At 53.8% G+C, this 12,444-nt stretch overlaps 1 protein-coding gene across 1 annotated transcript in view; it reads left to right on the forward strand.

Moving 5' to 3' along the window:
* The window catches only part of LOC125435269 (kielin cysteine rich BMP regulator), a 124,244-nt gene that overhangs the window by 80,358 nt on the left and 31,442 nt on the right, over positions 1-12,444 (forward strand). Inside the window, exons 25-29 of the mRNA XM_048501460.1 lie at positions 927-1,100; positions 3,254-3,433; positions 6,102-6,372; positions 8,346-8,428; positions 10,698-10,868. Of these exons, the coding sequence (XP_048357417.1) occupies positions 927-1,100; positions 3,254-3,433; positions 6,102-6,372; positions 8,346-8,428; positions 10,698-10,868 (879 nt within the window). The remainder of the gene's footprint in view (positions 1-926; positions 1,101-3,253; positions 3,434-6,101; positions 6,373-8,345; positions 8,429-10,697; positions 10,869-12,444) is intronic.

Consider the following 12,444-nt stretch of genomic DNA (forward strand, 5'->3'; position numbering starts at 1 on the left):
CCCCCCCCCCCCCCACCCCCCCCCCCCCCCACCCCCCCCCCCCCCCACCCCCCCCCCCCCCCACCCCCCCCCCCCCCCACCCCCCCCCCCCCCCACCCCCCCCCCCCCCCACCCCCCCCCCCCCCCACCCCCCCCCCCCCCCACCCCCCCCCCCCCCCACCCCCCCCCCCCCCCACCCCCCCCCCCCCCCACCCCCCCCCCCCCCCACCCCCCCCCCCCCCCACCCCCCCCCCCCCCCACCCCCCCCCCCCCCCACCCCCCCCCCCCCCCACCCCCCCCCCCCCCCACCCCCCCCCCCCCCCACCCCCCCCCCCCCCCACCCCCCCCCCCCCCCACCCCCCCCCCCCCCCACCCCCCCCCCCCCCCACCCCCCCCCCCCCCCACCCCCCCCCCCCCCCACCCCCCCCCCCCCCCACCCCCCCCCCCCCCCACCCCCCCCCCCCCCCACCCCCCCCCCCCCCCACCCCCCCCCCCCCCCACCCCCCCCCCCCCCCACCCCCCCCCCCCCCCACCCCCCCCCCCCCCCACCCCCCCCCCCCCCCACCCCCCCCCCCCCCCACCCCCCCCCCCCCCCACCCCCCCCCCCCCCCACCCCCCCCCCCCCCCACCCCCCCCCCCCCCCACCCCCCCCCCCCCCCACCCCCCCCCCCCCCCACCCCCCCCCCCCCCCACCCCCCCCCCCCCCCACCCCCCCCCCCCCCCACCCAGATGGATGGATGGATGGATGGATGGATGGATGGATGGATGGATGGATAAATAAATAAATAAATAAATAAATAAATAAATAAATAAAATGTTGTTGAGAGGCTTTTGCCAAGGTGTGGAGAGGACCCTTCTTTGGTTCTCCAACCCTCCGGAGACTTGGGAACCTGTCTGACTGATCTGTTTGCTTCCCCCCTCCTCGGCGCTGCCTCCCGGCTTCCCAGAGAGGGGACGTGTCCTGTGTGCCCCGCCTGTGCCCTGTGGCGCCCTGCCCACACCCGTTGTGCGACCCCTGCGGCTGCCCCATGTGCGACGGCTGCAGCTTCCACGGTCGAGACTGCGGAGAGGGGGAGCGCTTCCCAGACCCCCAAGACGCCTGCCGCCAGTGCACCTGCTCGGTAAGGAAAGGGGGTGTGGGAAGGGTGGGCAGTCCTCTCCTGAGGGCTTGGGCGGCCCCCACAGCAGGGAAGGAGCTTTGAGTCCTCCATCCTCTCCCCCCCCCCACATCCTTGGCCCAGTTCACACTGTCACCTGCAGGTTGGAAAATTCCTGGATGCTCAGGGGGTGAAGTCTGGGGAGGGGCAGGTTTGTAGAGGAGCCTCAGGGTGGGGGGGGATTGATGCTATAAAGCCCTCCTTCCAAAGCTGCCACCTTCTCTTGGAGAACTTATCAGTTGTTATCCGAGAATTCTAGACCCCACCTGGAGGCTGGTAACCCTACTCCAGTGGATTTATTCTGTGCCTTTGTTTTTCAAGGACAGAACAATAATACATTGAATTCAAACAACTCACTTAAAAAGGACAATGCCACTTTAAAGGGATGGAAATTTCTCGTCGCTCTAGGAATCACAGGAAACTATGGAAAACCATAAAGTCTCCAGTAACTCCTACAGTGCCGTGACATCATTTCCAGGTTTGTCTTGGAAGTGATGTCATCAGTGGTGGGATTCAGCAAGTCCACACCACTTTGGCAGAACCGGTTGTTGAAATGGTGCTTGTAAACAACCAGTTGTTCAATTATTTGAATCCCACCACTGGATGTCATACTGTGCACAACAGTGGCCTTTTTTTTTTCCTTAAAGGGTTGCCGGTAGGGGGTGTCCCACCATAAACATTAAAGGCCTTAATCCAGATCAAGATCCTATTGGGGAGGACAATCAAGTACACATGTTAGGATAATACATTTGACCCAGCTTTAGTTTCAGTCGCCCTCCGCTTTTATATTTTCATTCTGGCCTTGTGCATTGAAATCTCTCTCTATAAAAAGCTATCGGTGTATTTGTTGATGACAGTATACCTCAGTAACTGCTGGGCCAATTCCTCTGAAAATTCCCAGCCACTATAGTCAGCCAGGCGAGAGTGTTTTTAGATGTTCACATACCTGAAATTCCACACCTGGCCCAGGTAAAATGCCTTTTTCCTGGCGCTCCCTGGTGAAGGACATGCAGCTGCCTGTGTGTAACTGTCACCCATAGAATGTTCGTGCTGCTTAGAACGTTCACTCAGACTGCCAAATATGAGCAGTGGAAACAGTACATAGGCAGTAACTTGAGTGGAAGTGAAACACATACACACACATACACAGGAGGGAGAGGGGAGGGAGGGAGAGGGAGGGAGGGGTGGCATGCAAGGGAAGAGAGGGAGGGAGAGGGAAGGGAAGGGAGGAGGCATGCAAGGGAAGAGAAGTGAGAGAGGGGAGACAGTGAGGGGTGGCATGCAAGGGAGGGGAGGCAGGGGGCCCAGCATCTTCATATGACCCACCCACCCTAGCGGAGGAAAAGGGAAGGGAAGGAGGGGGAGGGGGAGGGGTGGCATGCAAGGGTGGAGAAGTGAGGGAGGGAAGAGAGTGAGGGGCGACATGCAAGGGATGGGAGGGAGGGGCCAGGCACCCTAGATTCCCTGAATACTGCGGTTACAGTTAAGAAAACCAGGCACGCATTACTCAGGAGTAAGCTCGGTACAGCAACCGTGACATACTTTGAATGGCTGCGTCGCGCCCCTCAGAGGTTTCCTCAGAAACGACACCCATTGCCACCAACCAAACTTAATCCCAGGTTAAGGATCATGACCAGTCAGCCTAGATATGTGGGAGGTGTGCCTTTCCATTCCCCTCCAAGGAATGCGGGCACACACATCAATGACATCGCACAGTATCAGGCTGCGTGTTTGCATGAGCACGTACTGCTGGCCTCTGCGACTGATTTGCTGCTACTGTTCCTTTCCCATTTCACCACAATAAGCCACAGCAACGCGTGGCCGGGCCCCACTAGTCTACCATAAATTGATCTTTCATTCTGCTTTAAGTACACTCTGTTATATAACTTTTTTTTTGCTTTAGATTGCAGATGGGACCCCAAATACTTTCACAGTTCCTGTTGACCGCGATTGCGTTCCCATCTGTTTTTCTTTTATTCCTGAAAGTTAAAACAAGTTAATGCTGGTTATTTTATCCTGTTTTATGCTCTCTAGCTGCCTTGAATGCCTACAGATTGAGAATGTGGGGAAAGAAAAGTGCACATAAATCATTATCAGGCCCTGTCCTTCCGCTGTAGGGTGGCACCGTGACATGCTTGCCCACCCCGTGCCCACCAGCGGCTTGCAAGAACCCAGTCGCTCTGCCTGACCAGTGCTGTCCCAAATGCATGGGAGTCTGCCACTCCCAGGGGCGTCTCTACCAGAGCGGCGAGACCTTCACTTCCCTGCAAGACGCCTGCCAGACTTGCACGTGCTTGGTAAGTGGGGAAAGGCGTGAAGGCTAGTGGGGCAGGCTGAACCACCCGTGGGAGGAACCGCTTGGACAGTGTGGGAGAGTGGGCGGGGTACTTAACCTCTTCCTGGCTGCAAGTGTAACCCCCATGCTCAGAATGGGTTGACCCAGTAAGGGGTGGAGACTCAAAGCAGCAAGAGGCTGCAGGAGACCTCATGTAGTTGGAGGAGACGAGGCTACCAGACTCAGACCTTGGTTGTATAAGCCCTTAACACCTTGTTAAGGGTTTCTTTTTGTGGTTGTAATGGGTGAGAGTTCTCCTGGAAACCTTCACCATGTTGAATCCTGTTCACCAAGCCCTTGGAGTCTTCAGGAGCCAACCCACTTGCAAAGAAGAATTGGACCTGGCAGTATCAGTAGACTGTAAATATAAGGACTTGAAAATGCAACCTGAACAGGACCTTGAAATGTGATGTTAAATGTTGATGTTATATGTTATATGTTAAGAAAGTAAACCATTTTGTTTTAAAATTTAGTTCTTTGCAACTCCTTCCAAGTTCTGCCCCACAGAACCCACAAGCAGAGGTTACACAAGCACCTATGAAATCACCTTCCGTCACAGTGTGGTTTCTTGTGTTGAGGGACAGCTACTGCCAAAGCAATACTCTTTAAAAATCTGCACAGCCGATCAAATTTTCACCGGCTGATGAGAAGCCCCACTGGGCAAAAACCCCATCCAGTTCACCCCCCCCCCCCTAATGTTATTTCATCAACAAGGGATTACAGGAAAACTAAAAAAAGAAATAAAAGCATACATAGACTTGAACAAGCATAACAGTGATAACAACAATAATAATAGTAATACGTTTTTAAATTGTTATATGAAACAGATCTTCATTTATGATCTTGTAAATTTCACATTTTAATAAAGATATTAGTATACTGAATAAGGACAGCCTTAGTCATTACTCATTCAGCAATCTAGTCATTTCTTGCTACATTCCCACTGATTACATTTTTAAAAGGAATTAATAAATGCATAATTTTTGCACACAAAAAAGGTTTGTAATAGTTCAAAAAGTTCTTACTGTGATCAGACTGTTAAGTGATATTTGTACTTAATTTGAGATTATCTATCTATCGATCGATATGAGTATGTATTATTCTTAAGTACATTCACCGTAGGGTAGACATCCTGCTTTTGGCGGGACAGTCCCGCCTTGAAACAATTTGTCCCGATTTGTTTTTTCAACAATTTTTTGTCAACAATTTGTTTTTTCAAGTGTCCCGATTTTTGGAAGGCTGCCGCACTGCCTTCTGGGGCGCAAGGCAGTGCGGCAGCCTCCTGCGCGCGTGGCCACAGGAGCGCACGGCCTTCTGGGGCACTCCACGCTTCACTCGGTAGCGGAAATGGGAGCCGCCCCAGAAGGTCGCGGTCCCCGCGGCTGCTTGGTGCACATGTGACAGGGCTGGAAACGCAAGCTCCAAAAGGCAATTGATTGCACTTCTTGGCGGCTGGCGTGCGCATAGCCTTTCAGCGTGTCGCGGCTATACCTCCATCTACCCGTCTCCGTTCCGGAAATTCACAAAGGTGACCATCTGGTCACCTTACCGTAGGGTCTTTCTGTTATATAATATTTTTATTTATTTATTTATTTATTTATTTCTTATTCGTTATTCTTTCTTATTCGTTATTATTTCTTATTCTTATTTATTTCGTATCTTCGAGACCGCATCACCCCATATGTTCCCACACGGCCTCTTCGTTCGGTAGAGGCCAATATACTGGTGGTCCCCGGCCCCTCGATGATGCGGCTGGCCTCCACACGGGCCAGGGCCTTTACAGCCCTGGCCCCGGCCGCAGTGGGCCGCTCTCCCACCTAGCTGTTCTAGACCCTGCGGGACAGCTGGGTGAGTTCCGCGAGGGCCTGCAAGACGGAGCTGTTCCGCCGGGCTCTTTGGAGAGTCCAGTCAGCTGATGGTGCCCCCCCTTCCGCTGGCCCCCCTTCCGGCTGGCTCCCTTCCTCGGCTGGCCCCTTTCGCTGGCCCTTCCGCCGGCCTCTACATCTGGGGCCTATAACATCTATCTAGACCTACCGTTCTCCCTGGGGGTGGAAGAATTTAATATTAGGCACCGGGCGCCACCTACACCTATGCCTATATTTATTTTACATTTAAATGCTAATGTTTAGCTAGTTTTCGCTGCTTTTATAAGTTTTAGCCTATTTATGATGTTTTAAAATTGTATTTATTATCTGCTGTACACCGCCCAGAGCCCCTCGGGGATGGGGCGGTCTAGAAGCCCAAAGTATAAATAAAATAAATAAAATAAATTTATATACCGCCCGATCCCCGAAGGTATATAAAGTATAACTCCCATTTCTCTTTGAATTCACGTTCTGATCTTCCTGTTTACAAAACTAGTCAATTTGGCCACATGGAAGTTCTCTCTCAACCCCCACCCACTTTCCTAAAACATCTGGCGGGCTCCAGGAACGGTGTTGTCAGGTGCCAGGTTCCCTGGGCACTGCCTTGGTTCAAGTGTTGAACAAGGACCCAGAATACCTGGGCTCAATTATTCCCCACTCTGCCGCACAGCTGGATCGCCTTAACCTGCTTCTCGTCTCAAGCTCATATACCTGGAAACTGTCCCGTCGAGTGGGCTCTTCCCTCTCTTTCTCCCTCCTCGACAGGCGGAAGTGGTGACGTGCCAGCCGAAGTCCTGCCCGCAGCAATGTTCCCACCCCGTGTCCCCCATCGCCCCAGCCTGCTGCCCGACCTGCGACAGCTGCCTATATGAGGGCCAGAAGCATGCCAACCGACAAACCTTCGTCCCGCCCTCTGAGCCCTGCCAGCGCTGCAGTTGTCTGCACGGGAACGTGGCCTGCACCCCCCTTATCTGTCCTCCAGCCCCTTGCGCCAGCCCCCTCCACAGGCCAGGCCACTGCTGCCCACAGTGCCCCGGTGAGTGCATAAGTGGCATCTCTGGGACCTACTAGGGGAAGGGTGGAGATGCTGTGGCAGAGGTTGTGTGCAGCAGAAGCTGTGTGGAGTCGAACTTTGGCACTGAAGTTGTGTGGAGGGCAGTGGAGACAAGGTGTAAAGTTGCTGCTTAGTCTTGGACGGCTTTCGTCTGACAAGGTTGGCGGGACGCCCGGATTGGGGAGTGTTTCTGGTATCTGTTGCTCCTAGTATCTGTATCTTCTGTTTCTTTTGCCTGTCTGTGTGAAACTGTTCCACTGTGGTTTTCGGATGGGAACTACAGGTGTTTATCTAACTTTGGCGGGAACTGGTGGGGTGCCCGTAAAAGAGGCTGTTCGTACGCTGGGAGGTCAGTTCCCGCATTGCTTGTGATCGACTTAGAATGCCAGCTCAATAAAGAACTTGAAAAGTTACTTTTGGCCTGGACTTTACTGGTTCCTTACATTATGCGGGAACTGACCTCCCAGTGTACCAACAGCCTCTTTTACGGGGGCCCCTACCAGTTCCCGCCAAAGTTAGAAAAACACCTGTAGTTCCCATCCGAAAACCACAGTGGAACAGTTTCACACGGACAGGCAAGAGAAACAGAAGATACAGATACTAGAAACTACAGATACTAGAAACACTCCCCAATCCAGGCGTCTCGCCAACCTTGTCAGACGAAAACCGTCCAAGGCTAAGCAGCAACTTTACACAAGGCCTATCAAGGCAGGTCTGGCCTCCCCAGAGGATCTTGGGACACGTAATGTGGCAGCCATTGATAATTAGCCTGTTCCCTGAGCTATCGTCCCTGGTGCCCTTTAGGGCAAGAAGCCGCGGCAGGTGAATTGGATAACGCTTGTAGTGCAGACACTGGAAATTAGCGTTGCCAACTCCAGGTTGGGGAAATCCTGGGTATTTGGATGTAGATCCTGGGAGGGGCAGAGTTTGGGGAGGGGAAGAACCTCGGCAGAGTATAATGCCACAGAGTCCACCATCCAAAGCTACCCCTTTCTCCAGGAGAACTGATCTGGGTCATCTGGAGATTCGTTGTCATTCCAGGGGAATCTCCAGACCCTACCTGGAGGTTGGCAACCTTAGCTGGAATGGATGGCGTGAGCAGCCGTAGGAGGTGCAGAAGCAACCGTGGCCATTTGCTGTTTCGCAGATGCCCCATAGTCCTCAGCCTCAGGACTGATTAATTTGGGGTAAGATATGGTTGCCATAGACCAGGAGTCTGCAACCTGTGGCTCTCCAGATGTTCATTGACTACATTTCCCATCAGCCCCTGCCAGTATGGCCAATTGGCCATGCTGGCAAGGGCTGATGGGAATTGTAGTGCATGAACATCTAAAGAGCCACAGGCATTGGCCATGCTGGTAGGGGCTGATGGGAATTGTAGTGCATGAACATCTGGAGAGCCACAGGTAGCAGACCCCTGCCCTAGACCAGTGGTGGCGAACCTTTTGCACTCCAGATGTTATGGACTACAAATCCCATGGCCAATTGGCCATGCTGGCAAGGGCTGATGGGAATTGTAGTGCATGAACATCTGGAGAGCCATAGGCGTTGGCCATGCTGGCAGGGGCTGATGGGAATTGTAGTGCATGAGCATCTGGAGAGCCACTGGTAGCAGACCCCTGCCCTAGACCAGTGGTGGCGAACCTTTGGCACTCCAGGTGTTATGGATTACAAATCCCATGGCCAATTGGCCATGCTGGCAGGGGCTGATGGGAATTGTAGTCCATGAACATCTGGAGGGCCATAGTTGCCCACCCCTGCCCTAGACTGTGCTCTCCAAAGCAGCCATTTTTTCCAGGAAAATAGATCCCTGCAGTCTGGAGATCAGTTGTAATTCCAGATTTCCAGTCCTCAGTGGGAAGTTGGCAGGACTAAGTTGTAGCCCAAATCAAGATGGTGGGATCTGAGGCTAGCGTTAACCCTGATTCTTCTGTCTCTCTCCGCTACGTCCCTAGTGTGCCAGCATGCAGGCCAGGAGTACCCCGAAGGTGCCCAGTGGATCTCAGCCTTGGATCCCTGTCAGCAGTGCTCCTGTGTGGTAAGATCCTCCCTCCCCATCTGTTTCTTTGCCCAAGTTACAGGCCCCTTCCGCACATGCAGAATAATGCACTTTCAATCCACTTTCAATGCACTTTGCAGCTGGATTTTACTGTGCGGAATAGCAAAGCCCACTGGCAAACAATTGTGAAAGTGGATTGAAAGTGCATGATTTTGCATGTGCAGAAGGGGTCACAGTTTCTTGGCCTCTGCTCTGCTCCATAATGATTCCCAGTTAGCACTTCCACACATACTGAATAATGCACTTTCAATCTGCTTTCAATGCACTCTAGTGATCACTTACAAATCCAGTTGCAAAGTGCATGGAAAGTGGATTGCAAATATGCTGTTCAGTGTTTCTGAAAGCCAGAGTGGTGTAGTGGTTAACAGTGGCAGACTCCAATCTGGGGAACCCGGTTCGATTCTCCACTCCTCCACGTGAGTGGCAGGCTCTCACCCGGTGAACTGCATTTGTATCCTCATGCCTCATGGAACCTGCTGGATGGCCTTGGGCTAGTCAAAGTTCACGCAGCCAAAAAAAATTACAGCAGTACAAAACAGAGGCGCATCATGGGTAAATGGCGCCCGGAGACAAATTGTCTCCAGGATGCCCCCCAGGCTCTGCCCCACCGCCACCCCGGCTCCGTACCCTGATGCCCCCAGGCTCCACCCCTTGACCCCGCCCATGTCACCATGGACATGGGCAAGGTCTAGGGTGCCCACCTCCCCTCCCTCTGCCCCCTGGGCTCTTCAGTCTCTTCTGAGGAGGGAGTCCAGGGGGGTTGAGGGTGCTTGGAGGCAGCAGGAAGTCCTGCTGCCTCATCGTTTTTGCGTGCCTCGACTGACATGAATAGGTTGAGGCACGCGAAAATGACGAGGCAGCAGGACTTCCTGGTCACGTGGGGGGCCAATTTTGCGGCCCCCCCACGTGACCAGAAGAGTGGCGCCCGGGGACAAGAGGTACCCCTTGTCCCTAGGTAGATACGCCACTGGCACAAAAGGCCAATACGAAATTGGGGTGTATCAACAGAGGCCTAACACCCGGATTGCAAGATATCCTAGTCCTGCTGTACGCTACCTTGGTCAGGCCTCACCTGGAACGTTGTGTGCACTTTTGGAGGCCTCCCTTCAGGAAGGATGTGGACAGAATGGACTGGGACTAGGCACAGTAGGTTAAGTATGAGCAGCCGGTGTGATGCAGCAGCAAAAAAGGCTAATGCGATCTTAGGATGTATCAACAAAGGCCTAACATCCAAGTAGCAAGATGTCCTAGTCCTGCTGTATGCTGCGTTGTGCAGTTCTGGAGGCCTCCCTTCGAAAAGGATGTGGACAGAACGGAGCGGGTGCAGAGGAGAGCGAGAAGGATAGTCAGGGGCCTGGAGTCTGAGCCCTGGGAGGAAAGGCTGAGCGGTTCAGGAATGTTCACTCTGCAGAAGAAGAGACTGCAGAGGCGGAGACATGGTTGCTCTCTTGAGCTATTTGAAGGGAGCAGCAGTGGCGTAGTGGCTAAGAGCAGTGGCTAAGAGCAGGTGCACTCTGATCTGGAGGAACCGGGTTTGATTCCCAGCTCTGCCGCTTGAGTTGTGGAGGCTTATCTGGGGAATTCAGATTAGCCTGGGCACTCCCACACACGCCAGCTGGGTGACCTTGGGCTAGTCACAGCTTCTCGGAGCTCTCTCAGCTCCTCCTACCTCACAGGGTGCTTGTTGTGAGGGGGGAAGGGCAAGGAGATTGTCAGCCCCTTTGAGTCTCCTGCAGGAGAGAAAGGGGGGATATAAATCCAAACTACTACTACTACTACTACTTCTTCTTCTTCTTCTTCTTCTTCTTCTCTCAGAGGATCCTCTGGCTTTTAGTTGGACAGAAACGGCACCCAGTGAAGCGCAGACAGAGCTCTGGTAGTTCTCACCCCTGAACAACTGCACCATCTGCACCCATGCCACCTCTCCACCCCAGAGAGCCAGCATGGCGTAGCGCTTAAGAGCCGGGGCACTCTAATCTGGAGAACTGGGTTTGGCTCCCCACTCTGCCACTTGAGCTGTGGAGGCTTATCTGGGGAATTTGATTATCTTATGCACTCCAGCACACGCCAGCTGGGTGACCTTGGGCTAGTCACAGTTCTTTGGAGCTCTCTAAGCTCCACCCACATCACAGGGTGTTTGTTGAAGGGGAGAGGGCAAGGAGATTGTAAGCCCCTTTTGAGTCTCCTTACAGGAGAGAAAGGGGGATATAAATCCAAATTCTTCTTCTCTTCTCTGGTGTCTTTGCAGAATGGAGAGCCTTCCTGTGAGCCGGTGCCCTGTAAAGACCCGCTCTGCTCCCACCCAGCTCTGGGCCCTGGGCAATGCTGCCCGCTGTGCCACGACTGCCTCTTCGAGGGGGAGCTGTACACCAACGGGCAGGCCTTTAACCCCGAGTCTTGCCTCCAGTGCAGCTGCCAGGTGAGTCCCCAGCCGCTTCCATGCGCTGCACCCAGTGGTGGGATCCAAAAATTTTAGTAACAGGTTCCCATGGTGGTGGGATTCAAACTGTGGCGTAGCGCCAATGGGGCTGGACGGGGCACGGCGGGGGCGTGGCCGGGCATTCCGGGGGCGGGGCATTAATAATTTCTCTGTGACAGTAAAAAACTCTTACTGTAAACAAAAAAGTTCCTAATTTCCAGCTGGCATCTTTCTGTCCATAATTTAAACTCATTCTAGCAAGTCCTATCGTCTGCTGCCAACAGAAACAACTACTTCTCCTCTAATTGACTGCCTGTCAAATACTTAATACTTTCAAATACTTGATTTTGTTTTTAGAAATCAAAAGAAGGATACTTTCCTTAAACAAGGAACTTGACCATATTTCTAAGACATGTTTTTAAAACAGCCCAACAGGGAGAATTATCCTGTTTTCTACCTTCGCTAACTAGCCACGTAGGAAACAACAGGACTTTATGATTTTTGGACCTAATGGAATTTCTAACGGAAAAGCAGACCCAATTAGTAACCCCCTCTCGGCACACACAAATAATTAGTAAACCACTCTCGGGAACTGGTGAGAACCTGCTGGATCCCACCTCTGGCTGCATCCACAGAGAAAGCTCAGCTGTGCCGCCTGGATCACTGCAACACACTCTCCCTGGGAATCAGCTGTAATCCCTGACCATCTCCAGGCCTCGCCTGGAGAATGGCAACAACCCTACCCCAAGGGAGAAAAGGGGATTAGACATTTTGTGAGATGTCTACAGTTTGGCCATTTGCAGAACGAGAGGGTCAAGCTGGCCAGTCAGGGGTCCGATGTCAGACTCTAGGTCTGAAACCGAATAAAACTTCACAACCAGCTTGGTCTGAAAGCTTGAATGGTGGAATCAGCAGTCAGCAGGTGAAAAGCCGAATCTGAATTGTTGAAGGCTTTCGCGGCCGGAATCACTGGGGTGCTGTGTGGTTTCCGGGCTGTATGGCCGTGTTCTAGCAGCATTCTCTCCTGACGTTTTGCCTGCATCTGTGGCTGGCATCTTCAGAGGATCCGACGGTAGGAAAGGAAAGCAAGTGGAGTATATATACTGTGAGGTCAAAAGGTGAGGCCATCTGACCTCACAGTCAGTGGCGTATCTACCTAGGGACAAGGGGTACCTCTTGTCCCCGGGCGCCACTCTTCTGGTCACGTGGGGCCCCCCACATGACCAGGAAGTCCTGCTGCCTCGTCGTTTTCGCGTGCCTCAACCTATTCGTGTCATTCGAGGCACGCAAAAACGATGAGGCAGCAGGACTTCCTGCTGCCTCCAAGCACCCTCAACCCCCCCCCCAGACTCCCTCCTCCCTCCCTTCCTCCCCTCCCCAGTCAGAAGAGACTGAAGACTGCTGGCTGGGAGCCCAGCTGGCAGAGGGAGGGGAAGTGGGCACCCTAGACCTTGCCCATGTCCATGGTGACATGGGCAGGGTCAAGGTCAGTGGGGGGTGGAGCCTGGGGGCATCAGGGGGGCAGAGCCGGGGTGGTGGGGGGGCAGAGCCTGGGGGGCATCCTGGAGACAATTTG

The sequence above is a fragment of the Sphaerodactylus townsendi genome, linkage group LG06 (genome assembly GCF_021028975.2).
Source record: "Sphaerodactylus townsendi isolate TG3544 linkage group LG06, MPM_Stown_v2.3, whole genome shotgun sequence".
NCBI lineage: Eukaryota > Metazoa > Chordata > Lepidosauria > Squamata > Sphaerodactylidae > Sphaerodactylus > Sphaerodactylus townsendi.